Below are 22,472 nucleotides of genomic sequence, written 5' to 3' on the forward strand. Positions count from 1 at the left end.
GTTCGGGCTACCGCGAGGTATGGACCAGGGCCCTAGTTGCTTTGGGTCACGTATGAGTGGGACTAGTTCCCTATTTAGATGATTTTAAATTCATTGTCTAGATATTTTTTATATTTAATAGCAATCGATACTGTTTTATGACGTACTTATGCTTAATGCTTTACTAAATCCTCCATTGTTTATGAATCATGTAAATGTAATCAAAATATGAAGCCCATTAGGGCATCCATGACACCTGGGAATTCGAGAGCCGAGTTCTTACACGACCCTCGAAAACTCGGAGCGTTACAGGATTGGTCCTAAAAGTGAATATATGTATTTTAGAATCTAACTTTAGACATTTCATGTGAAATATATAATATCATCACATGATCATGTGCTGGGCTGCACATGTCAAGAATACCCTTTAAAGTGGGCTCCATCACACAACTATGATTGATGTGATGGATTCAATCCTGATTTTTGGAACAAATGTTTTAGAATGTTTACATTTAGAGTATATGTGATGATTCTGCATGATCATGATCTCCGGTGGACCCCACATAGAGATCGTACTCATAGAGTTAGCCACACCACAAGATCGTGTCTATCATATTAAATTATTTATGTTTTTCATATCTTAAATAGTGTTATAATCCTGTAAGCGGAAAATCCATTATAGACATTTAGTGTGAAGTGGGCCTCACATAAAATTAATTGTACCTCTAGAAAGTCTATTTATTAAGTGTAAATATGGATTGAGAACCTTATAATCTATAAACCAGATTGTTAAAATTAGGAAAAATATTAATAATGATCTAGGCCATTAAATCGATGATTGGGTCCAATCCAACTGTTAATCAAAGGTTTAATAAACTAATTAAGATATTAGATTTAAGAAATTTAAAAATCTAATTGATCTAATGTTAGATCGGATCATCTAATCAAAGATCAATCACGACCATTAGACTAAAATCGTGAAACATAAAGAAATGAATGGTTGGATCGGATGGATCTAAAAATCCAATTGTCTTTAAGGTAGATCTTAATCTGAAACAAAGATAGTAAATGGTAAATGAACTATTTACAACTCAAATATAAGACATTAGGGACTTGATCGACCGATTTAATGGACTAATATAACAATCTTAGGATCTTATTCATTTTTGCAACTGTTTTAAGAAAACGAACACTACGGAATAAATTAACTTGACGCTTGTATTATAACCATGACTAAAAAAAGGAAATTTTCTATGGATCGTAGACCCGAGTGCAGTCATCAGATCCATGAACGAATAAAGAATAGATGTTTTAAGTAGGTAGTCACTATCATGGATGAATTTTTTCTGCATGTATTGCATAACATTATATGGTTACAGTTGCTTTTAACTCTTATAATTTGTTAATATCTGTTTAAGTATCCAACTACATTGTATTTAATATATCATTCTGAGAACACCAGACAACTCGGGGATTGAGTTATCCCTTAAATTCACAGGCAAAGTTCCCAATGGAACTCTAGTTGGTATTAATAGGGCCTCCTCCTTAGACTATGGTCGAGGCTGTGGAAGGAGTTTAGCTAGCTCTAGAGTGGTCCACTCATTGCTAGGCTATGCAGTTACATAGAGCTGGGCAGAATCTGACTCGATCCGAATCGAACCAAAGGCCAGGATCAGGTCAGATTGAGTAGGCCCACTCAGATCCAACTGTACATTAAGTTGAGTTCGGATCAGTAGCTAATCTGAACCGATCCGATCCGCATAATGTTCATTCAACATTGTTTCCTGTAATGTTGTCCACTTGAGATTGGGATATACCTCATTTTTTATTTAATACCATAAAATGATTTAGAAAAATATATGGACGACATGGATGAAATAAATACATCATGGTGGGATCCACAAAGCACTGACCACCAGCCATTGGCCGGTGGCAGGGGGAGTAGCCAATCTGTCCTCTCAGTCTCCCGCTCACGGCTTGAGGTGCAACGAGCATTGAGCTCTGACCAAGAAAAGGGACGTGATTTTCCTGTGAAAGACAAGTTCCTGCGCAAGGATGCTATGTGGGGCCCACTTCAATGTATGTGAGAAATCCATTCCGTCCATCTGTTTTGCAAGCGCATTTAAGGACGTGCCACCAAAAATGAGAAGGATGCAAAACTAAAGTGGGTCACACGAGAGGGAAAATTGGGGAAAGAAATTCCTACCGTTGAAACTTTCCCGGGCTCCACCTTGTTGTTTATATGCTATCCAATCCATTTATAAGGTCATTCCCGATGGGATGAAGTGAAAAAAACCAGAAAGATAGCCTGATATAAATCTTTTATGGTCATAGGAATGCTTCAGTGGTGCTAGCTAAATTTCCACTATTTCTTCTTGTGTGGCCTAGTCGAGTTTTGTATCCATCTCGTTTTTGGTGGCACATCCTAAACTGAACTCGCAAATCAGATGGACGGAATGGATTTCTCATATACAATGAATTGGGCCCCACATAGCATCCTCACACAGGAACTTCCTACGGAAGGCTTTCGCAGGATATCCACGTCCCAATAAAAGAAAGAAGATAAAGCCTAAAGGACGCGAATTGACAGGTGTACCACGCACCAGGCCACAATACACCAGCAAGTTTCGTGGGTCCCATCATGAGGTATGTGTTATACCCAAACCATCCATCCATTTGGCGGGCTCGTCTTAAGGCTTGAGCCGAAAAATAAGACAGATCTAAAGAACAAGTGGACCACACTGGAAAAAGCAGTGGGGGTTGAACGTCTACCATTGAAACTCTTTTAGAGGTCATAGAAGTTTCAGATCAATGTGAAATTTGTTTTTCCTCTTCATCCATGTAGTTGTAACCTTATTAACAGATTTGATGGAAAATAAACATTATGGTGGGCCTTTATAACGGTGAAAATCATTTTTTTTTAAATTTTCAGAAAAAAATTAAAAAAATCGAAGATCTGATCCGAACCATACCCAACCCAATCCGACTTGGTTTCCCTAACCGAATCAAACTCGGTTTGAGTCAGGTCAGCAGTGTAACGGATCGGATGGAGTCGGAAGACCCGGACTCGATCGCGGATTGGATTGAGTTCAGGTCAGTGCATTGAAAATTTCAGACCGAGTTGAGTTGGACCCAATCCGGTCCGACTCGACTCGATGCCCACCTCTTCAGTTACACATGGTACGTGAGATACCTTAAGCCAGCATTTGTGTAAGATGTGAGTAAACTCCTACATGTGTTGGCCTCGTATGGATATTGGTAGATGGGTGTTGGCAGGCTGGACGTTGTGCGCAGCTATGCCCCTATTTATTTACTAAAAAAATTGTTTATGTGGTAATGCGTCATACTAAGATTCTTATATATGCACTTGTATCATGCCTATATTGTGAATCATGTATATAACTACTTGCTAGGTTGTTAACTCATTCTATTGATTGAAAAACTATACATTACAGGGAAATAAACTATAGTCTCCGTGTGTAAAATGATGACTTTGAAAGGCGTGCTCTTGAAAATTTGCTGCGAGAATAAAGAATTTTTTATTTTTGATTTAATGATTTAAATAATGATGTATAAACTTATAATGAATATCAGTTAGTAGATAATGGATACTTTTGACTAGATGCATAAAAATTAAATGAGTTTACTATTCGTGATGATTATTATGACTATGTGTATAATATTACCCCCTCTCCATCAAGTCACACACTCAAGTTGGTGACTGAGTCAAGTGAGCTCATGTTTCTAGAGCCGAGGTGTGACACTTAACCTTTTTCTCTTAATTGTTTAGGTTCTCGAGATTATCCTCGTTAGAAACTTGTGAAGACTCAAATCTTGGAAGAGTATGCATCCATAACCAGCTGTAATACCTAGATTCCATTGTATCTAATATTTAAAATAGCGTATTTTATGGAAGGGGAAAAAAAAAAACTACCTCATTAATATATGATTTATGTTCTTGGACCTTTTTCAAAAAGGTCTTCACTAGGCTACCTTATTAATGCAATTAACGATCCCTCCAACACCCTGGTTAGATTTTTTTAATAGCAGGTTGCCTTGCAAGCAAATGTGTCGGGGGATTGGGTGGGCCTAATGTTTATATGAAATCCACCTCGACAACTACGTGTGTCACTCCATTTTAGGCCTACAGTCAAAAATTAACCCCCATGTATGTTTCAAGTGGACCTCATGATTGGGCAACCCTCACCCTCCAAATTATTTCCCTTACTGCAGCTCACCTTAATCACAAATGGGCCTGAATTATGGGCCCTAAACCTACAGTTTGAGGTGACATCTAATGGTTGGAGTAAATTTTATATAAGCATCATGATGGGCCCAGTAAAAATCAAGGGTGGTCATCTCTCTCCCGACCATATTCTTTCCTGTCGCTTACCAAAATCAGAGGTCAGATCTTTTCGCTTGGGGCCTAACATGGGACTACATATTTAATGGTTAGATGGCCCCCTTTTAGGTGGGCATCTTATTAAATTCCATTTTTAATCTCTCAGTTTTTTTTTTTTTAGTGGAATTTTTACATATGGCCGCTAACATTTTCGGCTATGGACCGAAAACCTCCTTTTGAATTATTTCTCGAAACCCGCTACCGAATGAATCCGTTAACTATTGAATGTCCGTTCTGCCCCTATTTAACCGCAGAAATGACTGTTCCCTCGCCAATTGACGGACGCGGATTGCGTCCTACTAATCCGCCCGGGCAGGGCTCAGTATTTTATCCACACCGTTCATCGCTTTTCAAAGATCATTTTAAGGTATCGTTAAAAAAATGAAGCAGATACACAGCTCCTGTGGACCACATCAAAGGAAGCTGCGGTGATAATGACACCACTGTTGAAACCTTTCTAAGGCCACCGTGATGTTTTTTTACCACCCAACCTATTAATAAGGTCATGCAGACTTGGATTAAGTGAAAGGACAAATTTCAGCTTGATCTGACACTTCTCCAGCTCCCAAGAAGTTTTAATGGTGGAAGTTCAATCCCCACTTTGTGGTCCACTTAAGCCTTGGACCTGCCTCATTTTTTGATTCATAACTTAAAATGATCTGAGAAAAGTGTTGAACGGCGTGGATAAAACACTTACATCACGGTGGGCTTCACAGAGCCCTGCCCAGACAGATTACCTTCAGGGCTGGGCTAGGACGCAATCTGCGCCCTGCGTGCATACGTGATATGCCTTTTAAGTTTTGCTTTTTCCTCCGCCAGTACGGTGGATCGTAAGGGAATGCAAGTTCAGCCAGTGCATTGCATAATTTCAGGCGTGGAGTAAAAATAACAAATCCACCCCGTCCATAAGATTGGTCATCTGACTTTTATGAAATGGAATAAAAATGGAGCTGATATAAAGCTCAAGTGGGCCAAACGAACAGGAAAGAGTAGGGATTGAATGCACACTCTTGAAACATTTACGGGGACACATGATATTTATGATAAATCCACTTTGTCCATCTGTTTTCCTAGCTCATTTTAGGGAATGGGATAAAAAAATAAAGCAAATTCAAAGCTCAAGCGGGCTACACGACAGGAAATAGTGGGATGGGCATTCGTGGGTCTATTTTGAGTTCCAGAGCCGCTGGAAAAATGTGTTAGATATACTGAAAATTTTTTTTTTTAAAAAAAAGATTTAATTTTTTTCATTTTACTACGCTGAATTTTGCAGATCTGCTCTATTTGCAAAATTTGTTTTGGATTTATTTTGAAATTCTATATATATATATATATATGTGTGTGTGTGTGTGTGTGTGTGTTTGTGTGTGTGTAAACGAGATTGGTAAGTATTTTAAGGGTTTTTAAATTGTCTTAGAGTTTCAAATGGTGTAGCAAGGGTGAGATTCGAGGTTATTCGGATTGGATAAGATCATTCTCTTTGTAATTTCTACTTTCATAGTGATCATATGTCACTTTGTGCCATGTTTTGTTTACATTTGATTAACTCACCTGTTTTGTGTCCAACCAACAACAAAGCGAGTGAGCAATGGGTGAGGTTTCCTGAGGCCACATATGCGTGGAGCATTGGCCCAACCAAATGCAGCCACATAATATCAGAACTTTTCATCAAGTTGGTCAAAAATTTTAAAATGTCTAGCTTAAAAATCAAATGTTTCTCCCCTCAAGTGGACCAATGTACATGAAAGAAATGGACGTTCAGAAAGAAACGTATTAGCCATTTTATTCTTCTGTATATTGTGCCGGATTCAGAAGCGAAAAGCTTGATTCTTGCTACATCTCAAACACATGTTCCATACTGGCATGTGCAACTGCATGTGGATGGTCACAAATCCACACGTGTGTGGGCTTGACCTCTGTTTCATGTTTACTTCATATGGTTTTTGGCTTGTTTGGTCCCATATGATAGTTGTCGATACAACACATAATGTTCAATTGCATTAGTGTAGTCTTTTTTGTATATAGAGAACTCATTGAAGAGCCAATGCATTTGGCTTTGTTTGCATTCAATCCATGCTTTAAAGCTCATATTTGATGAATATAGTAATTGGCATCCTAAGCTGGAAATGTATTAATATAAGTTATATTCCTACAACTTCTAAAAGTTCTCTATTTGTCATGAGCCAAGAGAATCTAATTAAGAGTTCCTTGCCATCCAATCTGTGGCTACTTTTTTCCATATTATCTTCTTAACCATCTTTTACAAGTCATTGATGGACAGCTTAGAAGCTTCTATTCTTGAGATTTTTAGAGCATTTACCATCCATGGCAGAACCTATCAAATTAAAGTTTGGACTCTTGAGATTTTTAAAGCATTTTCCTTGTACGGCAGAACCTATCGAATTAAAGTTTGGATCTCATAACTACTGATCCCACTTGTAAGTGTTGGACATAGGCTGGTGAGACCCATTGGTGGGCAATCACTAGTGGATGAGTCCCGTGAGGTTTGACTCCTTTTATTAATCATTTTTCTTTCTTACGTTTGAAGTTGAATTTCATATTCAATTTTAAATGAAGATTTAGATGGGGAGATAAGAATAAGACCGGATATTTTTTGGTATCATCCAAACTCTCCATCATTCCCTAGGAAGAGGCTCTCTCATGAAATACACATTAAGCAACAACAACTAGCGTAGAAAGAGAAAAATGAGAGATTGATATTTGGTCCTTGGGACGATATAAGCCATAAATCGTAATCCTACCGTAAAATCAGAGAAGTGATTACACCTATCTTCTCCAGTAATAGTTAGGCAAACTGCTAACTACTTAGGCAAACCACTAGATCTAAACCGTTCATCTTCGACTTTGTGGAAGTCCCATATCGTGTAGACCATCAAATCTTGAGGGCTCACTCTTCCTTGTAAGCCATTAGTAAGACAAATCAAGACATCTAGACTGAATGCATCAAGAACTCATACTTCCTCTTTTATCCATGATTAGTCTTTAAGTACATGCTTCAACTTCTTTTATAAAATTAAGCAACCAAATTCTAGCATATAATTTTCAGATTTTAATAATAAATTTCACTCTTGGACATTTTCTCATAATAGAGGTGCAGGAGTGAAGAATAAGAGGAATGGTGCCTAGATAGTGATGAGATGTTTAGATGATATTTTCTGACTGTGACTTCGAGATTTGTATTTTTTGTAACAGATTTTTCAATACAGAAAAATGTGGTAATATTCTTTATATGTTTTGCACTTCAATTCACATAAACAGTTTCATTTAATGTTATATTTATTCTACTGTATGAATTATCTGTCTGTAATACATTAGTTGAAAATTAAAATTAGTAGTTTCTTTACAGTGTAGGTCTAGAAGGGCTTCTATGATTTTTTATTTTTTAGGCATCATATATTCTGCATGACAAAAGAGTTTCTGTTTCATTTTGCACAGTTGGACCCATGGTTCAAGGTACGTATGGTTGATATAATGGAAGATTTTCCTAGCCATAATTTCTGTAGCCTTCTCTGCATAGAATGTAGAATGTTGTTACATTTCTTTTTTAATTAATAGCATACTTGCTGGCAGCTAATTGAAGGATCAGGAATTACACATCCAGCAGAATAACTGAAGGATTGGAATGTTCTGTGGGGCATCCAAATTAAGCCAATCATATCAACGGTACGGATCATTAAACTACATGCTCTATTGTTCTGAAATGGTGATCTTAACCTTCTAATAACTGGATAGGAAATGGGCAATCCATACCTACCCTACAAGTTCCATCATTCTTTAAAACATCCATCATGTGAGGCTCAACCTTGATCATCAATTGGTCCCAAAAATCACTTTTGTTAAGATGATCCAACCATCCAATCAAAGGCGAGGAAATCGACAACCCATATTTATTATACTAGAAAAGGCATAACCATTGTCTATCACACTAGACCATTTCTTATTATCCTTCTCTCTAAACAAAAATACTTTCATTGGATGATTCTAACCATATGAGAAATAACTTGAAATTGATGGTCGATATTATTTATAGTAGAAATAGTCATTGATTGAACCTTCCATTAAATAGTGTACAAGTTGACTGCATATCACTCTCAAAAGTCATCTTTTAGGGTGTTGGGGAGAGAATCTCCCCTTCAATAACCTAGAGCTTGACCTAGCTCAGCTCCGCCAGCAGGCTACCCCAGCTCAAAGTCAGCTCCTCGAGTTTGATCTACTAGCTCAGCTCGGGCCAGCTCAACCTGAGCTTGAGCTCGATCTTTCGAGCTGAGTTCAAGTTTAAGTTTTAGAATTTTTAAAATAATACACACACACACACACACAATATATTTATATCAAGTGAATCCGATCCAAGTCAAGTCGAGCTTAGTCTAGCTCGAAATTTTTTTGAGCTAAAAAAATCAGCTTGGAGTCCAGTACACCGAGCTAACTCGGTTCGTGTACAGCTCTAATAACCCACTTAGATTTTAATAAAATTACAAATAAAATCAATTATAGCCCTTTAAAAAAAAAAAAGATCTCTAAAATGGAGCTCCCATGTATACAATGGGTCTAATGTACAGTACTCCCCACAACATTTTTCATCCACCTATTTAAGGGCTGGTCTTTCAGACCTAGATAGACAAGATGCGGGCAGGTTTGAGTGCTATGCCAGGGCAATGTTCGTAGTACACCTGATGAAAGGCTTAAATCTAACAGTACCAGAGAGAAGACCCTCAAACCCAAGCAATTCCGTTTCGCACTCCTTGTCACCATATGATTGAAAATACACGTTAAAAGGATTGGACAAGTCTAACACAACTCAGACTCGGGAGTCTCCCATTCGACTCGGGGCTTGAAAAGACACTTTGAGCCCCTTTATCACATAACATCCATGCAGCGCTCACCTGATGGGTGGCTTGGATCTCTTACATGTGGTGGATGCATTCGTACAATTAGTAAACATCTGTAACCTTTTATACATTTCAATTTAACTAAGAAATGGAGAGTAATTTAATGAAAGCACCACCAAATGTTAGTTGTGTGATTTTCTTTGGCTGTTTTAAGCCTAGGCCTGTTTGGATACATGGAATTCATGGGGAAATGGAGATTGTTTAGGGTCTGTTTGGATACCACCAAATAAGTTACTTTTTCTACTTTTGGTAGTAGATAAGTAACTTATTTGAGATAAGTTTGGTTTTATGATCAATTATAAGTAGCTTGCTTATTTAAAGTTAATTAATCACTTCAGTTTAATTAGTAGAAATCAAGATGAGCTACTTAAGGCATAAGTAACTTACAATCCAAAATGCCCCCTTAGATACAAGATTTCAACGCCTCAATCAATACCCTCATCCACAGTTAGTATCCTCTGAAAACAAGAAACAAATGACAGTTGTGTAATGAACTTGAGGATTCCAATTGTTATCTAAATAAATTCCCATTTTTCAAAATCCTATTCTAGGGCGACCATGGGAGTTATAATTTGGATAATCATTACATGATCCACAGAATCCAAACGGAACCCACATATCCAATCATGCCAAGAGGTGCTTCATTTCATGTTCTTTTTAGGGCATTAACTATTTCCTTACTTCTTCCCCCTCTTTTTGTTTTCTAGTACTAGGCAGAGGCAGAGATTGACCCTTAACATTGAAATCTCAACAATGGAGAGATTTTATTTTATTTTTCCTTTTTTCTCCTCTCTTCTAATTTCATTGAGACATGGTAATTTCTATATAAAGAATAAAAGGAAACTAACATCAGATATTAGTTGTGGGATTTTCGGCAGCAGCCTCTTTACCCTTTCTGTAGAGAGCAATGTGCCTATGGTAGTCTTCCAACTCCTTCTCCAGCTTCTCAATGAACTCGCTTGTGTGTTCAAGGGACTGCTCAAACTTATATTTCTCCAATGCCTGAAATAAGGAGAAAAGAAAATAAATAAATGTCAGAGGTAGTTTAAAACATGGATCATGTTATTACTGTTGGAAGTAGAGAGGAAAGTATGATTGTACTAGTTCTAAAATCCAGCAACTCAACAAGATATCGAGTCAATTGTGGGTGTGACTTGGTCCCGAATTGGCAAGGCCCATCGAGTTGAATCACTGTCTCAGTCAACTCGACGGACGCGACTTAGACTGAGTCATTCAGTTGATCGGCTGTTTGCTTTAATAGAAGGCAAAGAAAAGAAGCTGCTAAATTTTGAACTCACAACCTTCCCTTGAGGAAGAAAAGGCCAACCAATGTTTTAAATATCGACGATATCGGCCAATATATCCCACGATATATCTTGTATCCCACATGTGCGATACAAGTAGTGCCGATATATCCCACATGTTCGATCCGGTAAGTATTTTCAATTTCTGATCTCTTTTTTTTTTTTTTTTTTTTTGAAATTATGTTAAATCAGTGTCAAATGATTCCAAATCCATTGGATTTTCATGTTTTGCATGAAAAATCATGGAGTTGGAGCTTTGATTTCGATGTTCATTGGTTCTACATGTTCTCCATATTATTATATTTTTTTTTTGAAATTTTCCTCCAACCAGCCGTCAATTGAGACTACTTTCGAAGTATTTAGGAGTGTTTGATGAAATGATAATCACATACACTCTAATTTTGAAATTTAGGTGTAGGTGGTCCCAATTTGAGGAATATTAGGATTTCTCCCAAATTGCTTGCAATGTTGTATTCCAAACATGAAATCAAGCATGCATGAGGGCTGATCTATTGATTTGTTAAGTCCTTGTCAATTTTCAAAATATAAAAATTATTTTTAAATTAAAAATTAATAAAATATTATTGATTTTTTTTTTTCAAAATTTCCATTCAACCAGCTGTCAATCGAGACTAATTTCGAAGTATTTAGGAGTGTTTAATGAAATGATTATCACATACACTCTAAATGTTATGCATTCAATTTGAATATAATTGCAATAGTTCATTCAGACAACGCATAGCTTAAGACCTTATACAAAGGTAACCTATTGTGTGCACTTATTTTTTGAGATGTTATGGTTTAAAATTGTGTATTGATGCCTTTTTTAACAATCCCTGCAGTTTCATTGAAAAATTCAACCATTTTCCCAATGTTTCCCAATATTTCCCAAAAAGTGTGATAAATTACCCGATATAAACGATATATCTCGTGCAATAACCAATACGTATCGGTATCCCAAGGGTGTGATACGTAACGCGATACCAATATTTCGAACACTGAGGCCAACCACAGCACAACCCAATGGATGTGCCTTTGTTGACTAATACTTTAATATTCTTAATTTAATTATTAAATACAGAATGAAGTTGTAAAGACCCGATTGAGTCTTCGAGTTGACCCGATCTATCTGGAGTATGAACATAAACTTTTGAGCTTTTAACAAACATGCACAGCTGCCAGACCAGCACAACTAGTTGACTGTAGAATAGTCTTTTGCTCATTCATAGCATTTGTGCATTAGGATTTCGAGCATATCCACTACGCCACGAGAAATACACAGGAAATTGCTCAAAGCGAGATGTTTCACTATCTTTACATGCAAGTCTCTTTTGCATGCCTTTCGCATGTTTCCACAATGCTAACATAATCCTTCAACAGAATCTGTGCTTGCCATCAAAGTTTTCGGATTTAGAATATGATGTTTCAAGATGTTAGTCGTGCTTGGATCAAATCAACAGCTCTGCTTATGACTGCTCACAATTCTACATGAGACCACACTTTCCAACCTGGCACCTGTAGTAGATGCAAAAGCCTAGCATCAGATGGGCCCCACTTTGTGGATGACCACTCACCACCCAAAATTAAGGCCTGTCAACTCATCAGGTGTCTAAATTTGCATGCCAAATGTGGATTCTCAGAAAATATTCTTAAAACACATTAGTTGTTTCTGTACGTGTAGCCCCACCTGATGAGTTGATCAGCCCTTTCTGTGCCAGAGCATCTATGCACCGTAGCACACCTTGCAGAATGGCTCAGATTGTCCATGGTATGTGCCAGGTAGGCATGCCCAGTGCATCTAGAAGCATGTGGCAACTTAGCAAAGCCCATCAAATCACCAAATAATTGTTCTTTGAAGGTTCCCATCTCACTTGGGCCCATAACCAAATAAGAGGTTCGCTAATTCCCAAGTACATGAATAACTTGCACCCATATACACACACCATATATATTAATGCTGAAAATGGGTTCAAGATCGAAACTGTACATCAGGTGGGTCCCAACGTTTAGTTCCAAAAACAACCTCTTACAGTCTTTGGGTGGGTCACAATGTTAGAAACAAATGGCGGGTTAGAAAAACTTTGCCAAATCTTTTTTAGCTATCCATTCATTCCCGAAAAATGTAGCCTACCAGGTCATTGGATCAGCCTGATCTTCAGCATGGGCATGTAAACAAAGGGAGCCACCTGATGGACGGTTTCAATCTTGAACCCATGTGCCACGTTCACACGTGGTACCATGTATATGAGCTGTCTTGTAGGCATGAGTCAGATTAGCATACCACACCAGTGAAAATGTCTATTAAAGCAGCCATTAATGTGCACATGGTTAGCTACATGTCGGAACACCAGGGAAGACATTTCCAAGGCTATACTAACATACATGTAAAGAACCACAAAAACACCACATGACTTTAATAGAATAACCAGAGTGCAGCACCATGAATGCAGGCACATCAATACAAAATAGCATTCTGGTACCAGTAAAATAAATGACTGTGAGAACTCGGATTTATAGGATCCTCAACCTAAGCCTTTGCCCACTTAGTCGGGTTTTCAGTTCTAACAAGTGAGCCGATGGTTCAGTAATCCAGACCATGGGTCTACCGCACCCAACCGTGGATGGACCATGCCCCCAAAAAATCTCCTGGATAGGATAATCCTAGAGGTTTATTTTGTAGCCTACAAATACAAGGTTGAAAACATAAAAAATAGAAATACAGAAACACTCCACATTGAACTGAAAATAGACCCAAGATTGGTGGCTGGGATCTTTCAATATGGGGGAGTTTTGGGGCATGGTCAATCCAGGGTGGACATGACAGACCATTGGTATCGAATACTGATCTATGAATCCCACTTGAAGAACCAAAAACCCGAAAATACAATGCAAAGCCTTGGGGTCAAGGATCCAATAATTCCTCTAAGAACACTAGCTTTCAACTGAATTTTCAAAGAAAAAGTAGCACTGTGCAACTACATCAAAATAACATTGTGACCACTTGTTCAAGTAACAATCATAAGTCCATTTTCATGTACATTTACTCATTCATGCACCAGCAAGTAATCTTACATCATTTGAAAATACCAATGCAAGAAGTTTGCTCGACGTACTGCAATATGATACATCGGGGCATTAGCCTTTGAATCCGGGTCATCTTCCAACAATCCAAACCGTTTATATGACACGTCCCATTTTGTATGGTGGAAAGACAACAAATGAATGCTCTCAATTGAATTATTTGAACACTTTGATAAATCGGCTCTTTTGCTTTGCATATGAACGGTCACCTATGATCTTTTGTATAATCAACAGGTTGAAATGTTCAATCTAAGAATATTTTTAAATTTTTTTTTTTTAAATTTAAATTTTTTTTTTTTGCGCATCCCTCATCTAAGGAGAGCCATATCAAATAAACGGTTTATGTCAATAAAAAATACCCAAATCTAACGGTTAAGAGTCCCAACGTATCTTATTGTAATACATTGGTATGTATTCAAGCAAACCTCTTAATGCACTTCTTGTTTTTGTTCGAAACACCTTGTCATTTTATTTTCAAAATTTTGAAATGCACAAGGAGTAAATAACTGTAGGAGGTGCCCACAAAGAGATGTTTACCGTGTCCTTTTTATCTATAACATGAGCAATATGTGTTTTCCAAAATAAAGCACCACCACACAAAAAGCAAACGCAAGCTTGATGATGCTTTTGCATGCAAGATTAGAGAAATTTGAACTGTGAAGGATATTGGCATAAACAGGAACTCCCAGTACACATGTCAATGTGCCACATTGGTGCAAGATCCAGGTCATTCAACATGTCAGGCCCACTGTTAGCATGCACGGGCCCACAACTAATCAAGTGGGCTACACATGAGAAAAATGAATGGTTGGGAAAAAAATGGCCAAGAGTCTATATTCAACTTATACATGAGCCATGCATGATTAGATCCAGCCTAATTTTCGTGTCAGTGGACCCCACCTGATGTTTGCAACTCATGTTCAATTTTTAACATATGCGCGCCAAATTGCCAAAATGTGCCATGGGGATCCTCTTCATTTCTATATCCTAGCAAGCCCGTACAACTATCAACATATATCATGAACAAAACAGGTATAGCATCAGATGAGGAACAGATAACAAAGCATACCTTACTCTTAGATAGTGTGTCTGGAGGTGACATCACCTCCGGCTGTACGTAATTCTTTCCACGGTAGAATATTATAACATTGTTGGCTTTGATATCAATCGCAATGCCTTTACTCAGCCGCGCTAGCTCCTCAGCATATTCATGTACCTGTCCAGGTCTGCAGGGCTTGCAAACAACCTTCACAGTTTCATGCCTCTTCCAGTGAAGATGCATGTTAAGAACTACACCCCCAAATACTCCGCGTCTCCCAACTGGTACATAGTTCTTCTTTTTCTCACCTGTACGCTTGAGGAAAAACAGCTCCTCCTCGGTCAGTATTTCTGGATCATATATTTCTTCTGGAGCTTTGGGGACCTCAAATTTCCTTAGTTTCTCAATCAACCATTCTTCTTTTCTTTTAGCCTGAGATAGGAACATAAAATGTGACAGAAATTTTAACAAAAACTCCGCTCTCTTAGTTAAAAGCAAACATCTCAAAATATTAATATAAAAAAAATGGAGAGAAGAAAGCTGATCGTTTATTATTTTTTCCTGCTTTTCTATTTGAGATGGTGCATGGCCACTGAGAAAGCAATTGGATCCTGAACTAAAAGTCAATCACAAGGTTCAAATGCACCTCTGAATCTGAATCCTCAAATAACAGCACAAAAAGCAGATGGTGCATTGAATTATTCATAGGGTTGGCACTGGGTCGGGTCAACCAATGGGGCAATTGGCCCGACCCAGTCCTAAGCGGCTTCAGGCCAGGACAGGCCACGTTTTAGGTCCAGCTCAGGCCAAAAAATAATCCCAGTTAGATAAAGGAATTGGGCTTAAGTTTACCCCAACCCATTATGCCCATGTAGGGCATCAATGGGCCCAGCCAAATGACATAATCAGACCCAACCCATAACCCAGAACAAAAATGCCCATGCTATAGTTTTGATCACTTCTACATCAAGAGAGAACCTATCAACCAATGCATACCATCAAGGCAAGATTTGGAGCATCATTGTAGGGGCCAATGAAAGTGCAAGAACCACACCACTTTCCACACCACTTTAGGCATAAGGAAGCAGTAATAAATTGCAGCTACGGGCACTTAGCATCCAGGTCAGGTCGGGATGGTTGGTTGAGCCTAACCCAATTACAATTAACTGGGTCAGGTCAGGTCGGGCTGGAGAAATTTTAATTGGGTCAGGTCAGATCATGGGGCAATGGGTCATGGGTCAGGTTAAGGTCAGATTTCTTGGTCTGTGGAGGTCAGGCTTGGGCTAACCCCAACCGAACCGAACCTGACCCATTGCCAGGCCTAGTTATTGATTTACAAACACCCTGTAAGACAATGAGAAGGTGCCTGTATTCAGATCAAGATGGGATTTGGCCAATTCGACTCAGTCAACTCATATTTAAAACACAACTCATATTTAAAACACATTGGCCCAGACAATCATCGACTTCATCAATTTTTTTTAATAAAATCAGAAAGCTTTCATTAACTCAGCCAAAGACAAACTAGGCAATTATGGGCCTGTTTGGTTTTCCAGTGTCCTGTGAAATGCAAAGTAAATAAGCCGTCATTATCATTTTCAGGCGTTTGTTTAAATAGGAATTATGGCTCGTAAATCGAGGTCAAATACACTCCTAAAGGAAATAGGTAAAGTGTAATCATTACATTTTTCACATTATAAAACTACCATTTTTACGGTGATTTTTAGGTGAAACAAACAATATAGCAAAATCATCATTGAAGTCAAATGCGAGTGATGTCACCATACAATTACAAGAGTAAATAATCATAACCTATAAACAGCCATTTACCGTTGTAATTGGAAAACCAAAGAGGTCCATATGCACAAAATGGAACAAAATCCAGAAAGAAGACCATATGCACAAAATGGCAAGGCAAACAAACTAGAATAGGATGACCATAATGACCATTTTGTAGTTCTAACTTCTAAGCGGCCTCTTCATAGAAAGAAAGTCGAATTCCATTGAAAGTGAACAAGATGAGAACTTAAAAGTGCAATAAGGAATCCAACCTTTTCAAGCTTGTACCTAATCCTAACTTCTGGATTCGGTGATGTCATCTTCTTCTTTGCCTTTAGACGATAAAACCTGAGTTCATTTACTTTCGCTTTTTTGGACATCTTCTTCCGCTTTTGTGTATTTTTCCCTTTTGTTCGACCCTCACGTTCAACAGCTGGTTTATCAAGACAAAATCTGACAACATCATTGTCTGCCTTCAGCGTCACTAATGCATTGCTCGTAAAACTACAGTGTTGCCACTTCAGCAGAACACTACGGTACTTGTATATATATGATCTTGATATTGAAAAACAGGAAGATGGAGGATATACACAGGAGGGGAATGCCTTGTAGTGTTTCACATATGGGCATAAATACGTTGAAAAATGCGAGAAGAATGTGGTTCTTGGTACAGACGAGAGGCTTGGCACAGTTCCATCTACACTATTGAGCTGCATCAATGAGTCCCTGCGAAATGGAGTCAATTGTCATTTGCCAAACCACCGAGGAAGAAGCACGTAAAGATAAAATTGAACCACACGATCTCAAAAATGTAAGAGCAGTTTCACTTCCTCATAAGAAACTAATTGTGGAAGCTATCAGTTGCAACGAAACCAGAGATATTACTCTGAAAGCTCCAGAAGAAATATATGATCTGGATATGCTGATCGAATTAAGATCTCCTCTATTTTCAAAAGACGACAATAAAAATGGGATTTTTACAGATCACTACCCAATTATTATGGAATTTACATTCCGGTACCTTTTTTCAAAAAGATTTTTATTAAGCTACCTCATTTATTCAGTTAATTTTCACTCAAATGCCTTCTGTTAGATTTCTCTATTAGAATTAGATTAGGTGGGCTTTTTTTGCAAATGACGAAACTGCCCTCTTGTTGAGAATGCCCTTTCAACATGTTAGTGTTTAGCATTATTAGCCTGGTCACATTTTGGGACTGTGACATGGGGACAATCGATTCCACAACTTAGTTCTGATTTGAGTTACGCTATGTATAATTGCACAGTACATGTGTATCAACTGTCATACTCTGCCAGAGTATTAAATGCCTCCAAGAAAACCCCCTTATCGTTCCTCTCTCGCCCACAACCAAAATCCCAAAATCGGGTTAGCCTGACTACGAGCATATGTACCACCACGTGGGTCGAACTTCCATTAGAGCCAACCAATTCTTCAGGTACACTGCCTCTAGTTCAAACTGGAATCCAGAAATCATGATGATCGGAAAGTCGAAAAGGCAACACCGTAGGAATTAGTTGGTACGGAATGCCCACCATCGGTTTTGTATAGGACCCATAAAGTTGTCTATATGTCAAACAATCCATTCATCAAACTTATTAGGATGAAAGCATTCCCCCGAAACCATGCTATTCCAAGACACAGGTGGGCCATAACACGTGAACTATGAGGTGTAGGTATAATTTCCCATGGGGTGGCCCATTTGAGTGTTGAATTAGCCTATTTTTGGGATCAGGGGCAAACATGGGGTTACGAGATGGATATCACGCATATAAAGTCTTTTCCCTCATAGAACTGTTGGGCACATCTTGGCTGTCTACTGGTAGTGGATCTGGCTAACAGGTTCGATGAAAGATACACACCATGGGGGTGGGGCTCCATACACAAACCTATGGTTAACATCCCATCCCTATTGTTCCCTGTGGTGTGGCCCACCTCAGATGTGGATCTTGCTGATTTTTTTAATTTCCACATGTCCCAGAATAGAGGATAGAACCATACAAGAGATGTTATCCAATGAAGAAGAAAGATAAAAGCCATACCCTAGAACTCATAAAGAGAGATGATCTAAAAAAAATGCAAAACATAAAGACCCATCTAAATTCCTAAAGACATATAGCCAATCCAAGACCATAGCATTTGGCTTTCGAGTCTTGGCTTTTCCCTTCTCAGCATCTTCAAGAAGTTTGAAGGTGAAAGAGAAATATCAGAGGTCCAAAGTATATAATAATCATCACTATATTTGCCCCAGCTAAAGAAAAGCATGTTATGATGACAAATTAAATACTACCACATCACCAGCAAGACTAACATTCATTATATGTAAGACCATGGCTCAAAACTCGGTTTCAAAGTATGAGTTGCCTATGGATCAAAAGCAGCGCGACACATTCCATTTAAGTCCAACAGGATGCATGTATCGGTGGGCCATCTTGTTTCCTTTCCACATAAACCGAGTTGCAACTTGGACAAGGTATTATTAGGGGTGCAACTTGGGTCGGTTGGGTCAGGTTGAGGGTCATTCCAAACCCAACCCAACTTCAAGAGGACTCAACCCACAACCCGACTCGACATGAATTCCAACTCAAGGTGCCCAACACAAACCCAACCTGAATTCCTCTGTACTCAACCTTGAACTGACCGTCTTGTTTCCTTTACACAGAAACCAAGTTGCAACTTGGACAAGGTATTATTAGGGGTGCAACTTGGGCTGGTTGGGTCAGGTTGAGGATCATTCTGAGCCCAACCCAACCTCAGGAGGACTCAACCCACAACCTGACTCAACCTAAATTCCAACCCGAGGTGCCCAACACAAACCCAACCTGAATTCCTCTGCACTCAACCTTGAACTGACCAAACCAATCCAAATTCATGCAACTATTCCAAACCTGTCCAGAATTTGCTCAACCCAAACCCAACCTGATTTCAAATCAGGTTAAGAGTTTTCCAACACTAACCTAGCCCAAGGCCATAACAATCCAACTCGGGTTGGGTTAGTTGGGTTCAGGTTCCCAAACCCAAGTTGCAACCCTAGGTATTATACATTGCTTAGCATATACAGCGAGTGTTCCTGTGTGAAGCCCACATTCTAGTGACCAAACCATTCAGCTGAGCCAGATTAAAAACCTTCTCCATTGGCAAATCCCAGCCAGCGGATTGGCAGACTTTTCTGTGTTGAGCATACACAGTCGGCTGTATTTCTTTTTAACGACACATCTGCAGGCCAACAATCGGAGGGCAGGATGCGTCTGCTAAGGGAGCTCTCTGCAGCATTTCTCATCATATGGTGTGGTACATCAGCTGAACAGCTTGGATCACCAAATGCTTATCCAAACTAAAACACAGCTAATTAGGGCAAAACTTTTTACATTTACTCTTATCGAGGAACTATGGAATTCATGGCCCAGATCAATCACATTCAGTTTCAAGGGGGGCATTTCATAATGGTGGAACCATTTCAAGCAATCGAGATCTTTTGCATACACGCCCAGCTGAGGATGGACAATGGACAAAAGAATCCCCTCCGTAGAACAATCCCAGCCATCCAATCCACTAGCTTCTTCCTTTTTTTCTTCTTTTTTTCCCAATGGTCACGGACAGTCCGGATAAAATTTTCATCACAACCGCCCATTTTTGCGCCAATTACCAGACAGCTAGGATCGTCCAGTGGCGAATACTTTCGCAGTATCACACAGCCATGCAAGAGCCATCCAGATTAACGGTCTCTGGATCATCAAAATGTGGGGCCCACCTGTAATGCCAGCTCTGATGGAAATTTTCTACTAATTCAAGCCGCAACAATATATATATATACACACACACAAAACAAGTGCAGAAACAGAGAATTCATTTCATTTGAGAAGAGAGAAGAGCAAACCCTAGAAATCATTAAAAAATAATTATAAAAAAATCAGATCTTGAAAACGACAAAATTAATTAATTTTTTTATAAAAAAGAAGAAGAAGAAGAAGAAGAAAAGAAAGCTACCTGATTGAAGTAGAGAGATGGAAACGGATCGAAGGGAACCGTTTCCGGTGGAGAAATGGAGAGAGAAAAGCCATTGAAACTGTTTATTTCATATGCCCATTTCATTTCAGTAAAACCTCCCGATAAAGAGATGGGTTTTGGGAAAAATGCGGGTAGAGACGAACTGAACAGGAGGGTTTTAGGAGAAAAAGGCACAGTGCGTATTACGCACCCCCTTGTGTTATACAGGAGTAAAAATGATACACTCCAGGTGGACACGGGTCGGTTCGGTCCAGTTTCGGAGTGAAACCGGAACCGAACAGTTCTCAACGGTTATAGGATTTTCAGAACTAGAACCAGGCCGTTAGCACCTTTAGAACCGAACCGACACCAGACTATTAAAATTAGTTCGGTTCCGGATCGATTCCACAGTTTTGGGCTTTTCATAATCCAGCCGATTTGCGAGAGAGAGATAAGAGAGAAATGATCGGCGACAGAGATGGCCAGCCGCAAAAGGGACTTAGGGTATTGGGTTTTTTTTTTAAAAAAAAAAAAAATAGTTTGGTTTTTGGTTTGGTTCCAAGTTCAGTTCTACGGATCAATTCGATTCTACATACCCCCAAACCGAGAATCGAATCGATGTAATCGGTTCTTTGATTTTTGGAACTAAAAGGAGAACTGTGCACTCTAGAATCAGACCAAATTAGATTGTTTGGCTAGTTCTGATGCGGTTTCACGGTTCTATCGATTTGATGTGCACCCTTAATACACTCGGGCTATGGCTACGTATGACGCTCGATACGCAGGCACTAGGAAACAGACAAAAACGAATTGGCTACTCCCCAGCCAGTAGCTTGGTGGCTGGTGGTAGGTGTTTTGTGGGCCCCATAATGATGTATGTGCCTCATCCATGCCGTTCATCCATTTTTACATATCATTTTATGCTTGAAACTAAAAATGAGAGAGATATAAATCTCAGATGGACCACACCATAGGAAAACAATAGTGATTGGATATCCACCATTAAAATCCTCTTAAGGTTTATTTGACATCCAACTTGCTGATTAGGTCATAAAGACCTAGATGAGGGGGGGGGGGGGGGGGGGATGGCCCCCAAAAAGTTTTTAATGGTCCACCTTCATTCAACACTATTTCCTGTAACGTGGTTCACATGAGATTGGGATATACCTCATTTCTTTTTATCTTATTCCCTAAAATGATATAGAAGAATAGATGAATGGCATGGATGAAACACATACATCATGGTGGGCCCATAGGGCACCGACCACCAGCCATTGGCTGCTGGCAGGAGAGTAGCCAATCCTAAAGCTGGACAAAACAGATTTGATCCGGTGGATCCGACCCGATCAGACCCGATCCGATCCGAACCGAACCGACTGCCTGGATTGGGCAGGATCGAGTTGGGTAATTCAGATCCGAATGAATTTCGGATCGAGTTCGGGTCGGGGTGTATCCGGACCGATCTAATCTGAATGGATCCAGACCGATCCGATCCAGAGTCGGGTAGTATATATATACATTTTAGTTTTTTACCATAAAAACTACCCAATCGTTTTTACCCTTACCCCTTTCTTTCTTACCATTTCCCGCCTGAACGAACTCTACCTGTAAGGCCCGTATCCTAGACTGTACCGTTCCATAGGCTTTCGTGGTCCTTTCGGTCGAATTCCAACAACCATTGACTTGTATCTGACGTTTGCCTGCGATCCTAAGTCGAGTCCTGCATACTAAAGTCGGCTTGACCCGAAACTTGTACCCTAGTGACCACACCGTCGCCGCGACTCATGCACCAATCCAATACCCGGGCTAGAAGATGTGCGCCCACGTTCATTTCGAGGAAAACGCCGCGCGTTGCAAATTTCGAAGGGATCTCTACAACATGTCCCATCAATCAATCAATCAAGTACACTCCATACTTCAAGTACCAACACCCATCCTTCATTTTTCCACAAGTCAACTCTCTCTCTCCCCTACT

The 22,472-nt window shown here is 39.2% G+C and overlaps 1 protein-coding gene across 2 annotated transcripts; it reads right to left on the reverse strand.

Annotated features, from left to right (window-relative positions):
- Window positions 1–9,910: 9,910 nt before the first annotated feature.
- Window positions 9,911–20,711, reverse strand: LOC131258049 (uncharacterized CRM domain-containing protein At3g25440, chloroplastic-like). 2 transcript variants are annotated; one of them, XM_058259096.1, is made up of 5 exons: window positions 20,498–20,656; window positions 17,085–17,220; window positions 16,767–16,927; window positions 14,746–15,147; window positions 9,911–10,293 (listed from the first exon to the last, which is right to left on the reverse strand). In XM_058259096.1, the coding sequence occupies exons 2-5, from the start codon at window positions 17,122–17,124 to the stop codon at window positions 10,141–10,143; spliced, it is 756 nt and encodes a 251-aa protein (XP_058115079.1). In that variant the 5' UTR covers window positions 17,125–17,220; window positions 20,498–20,656; the 3' UTR covers window positions 9,911–10,140. The 2 variants fall into 2 exon arrangements, with proteins under 2 accessions (XP_058115079.1, XP_058115078.1); XM_058259095.1 differs by having other exon boundaries at window positions 16,767–17,220; window positions 20,498–20,711.
- Between the last annotated feature and the right edge of the window lie 1,761 nt (window positions 20,712–22,472).

This window comes from Magnolia sinica, chromosome 10 (assembly GCF_029962835.1).
Source record: "Magnolia sinica isolate HGM2019 chromosome 10, MsV1, whole genome shotgun sequence".
In the NCBI taxonomy this organism is placed as follows: Eukaryota; Viridiplantae; Streptophyta; class Magnoliopsida; order Magnoliales; family Magnoliaceae; genus Magnolia; species Magnolia sinica.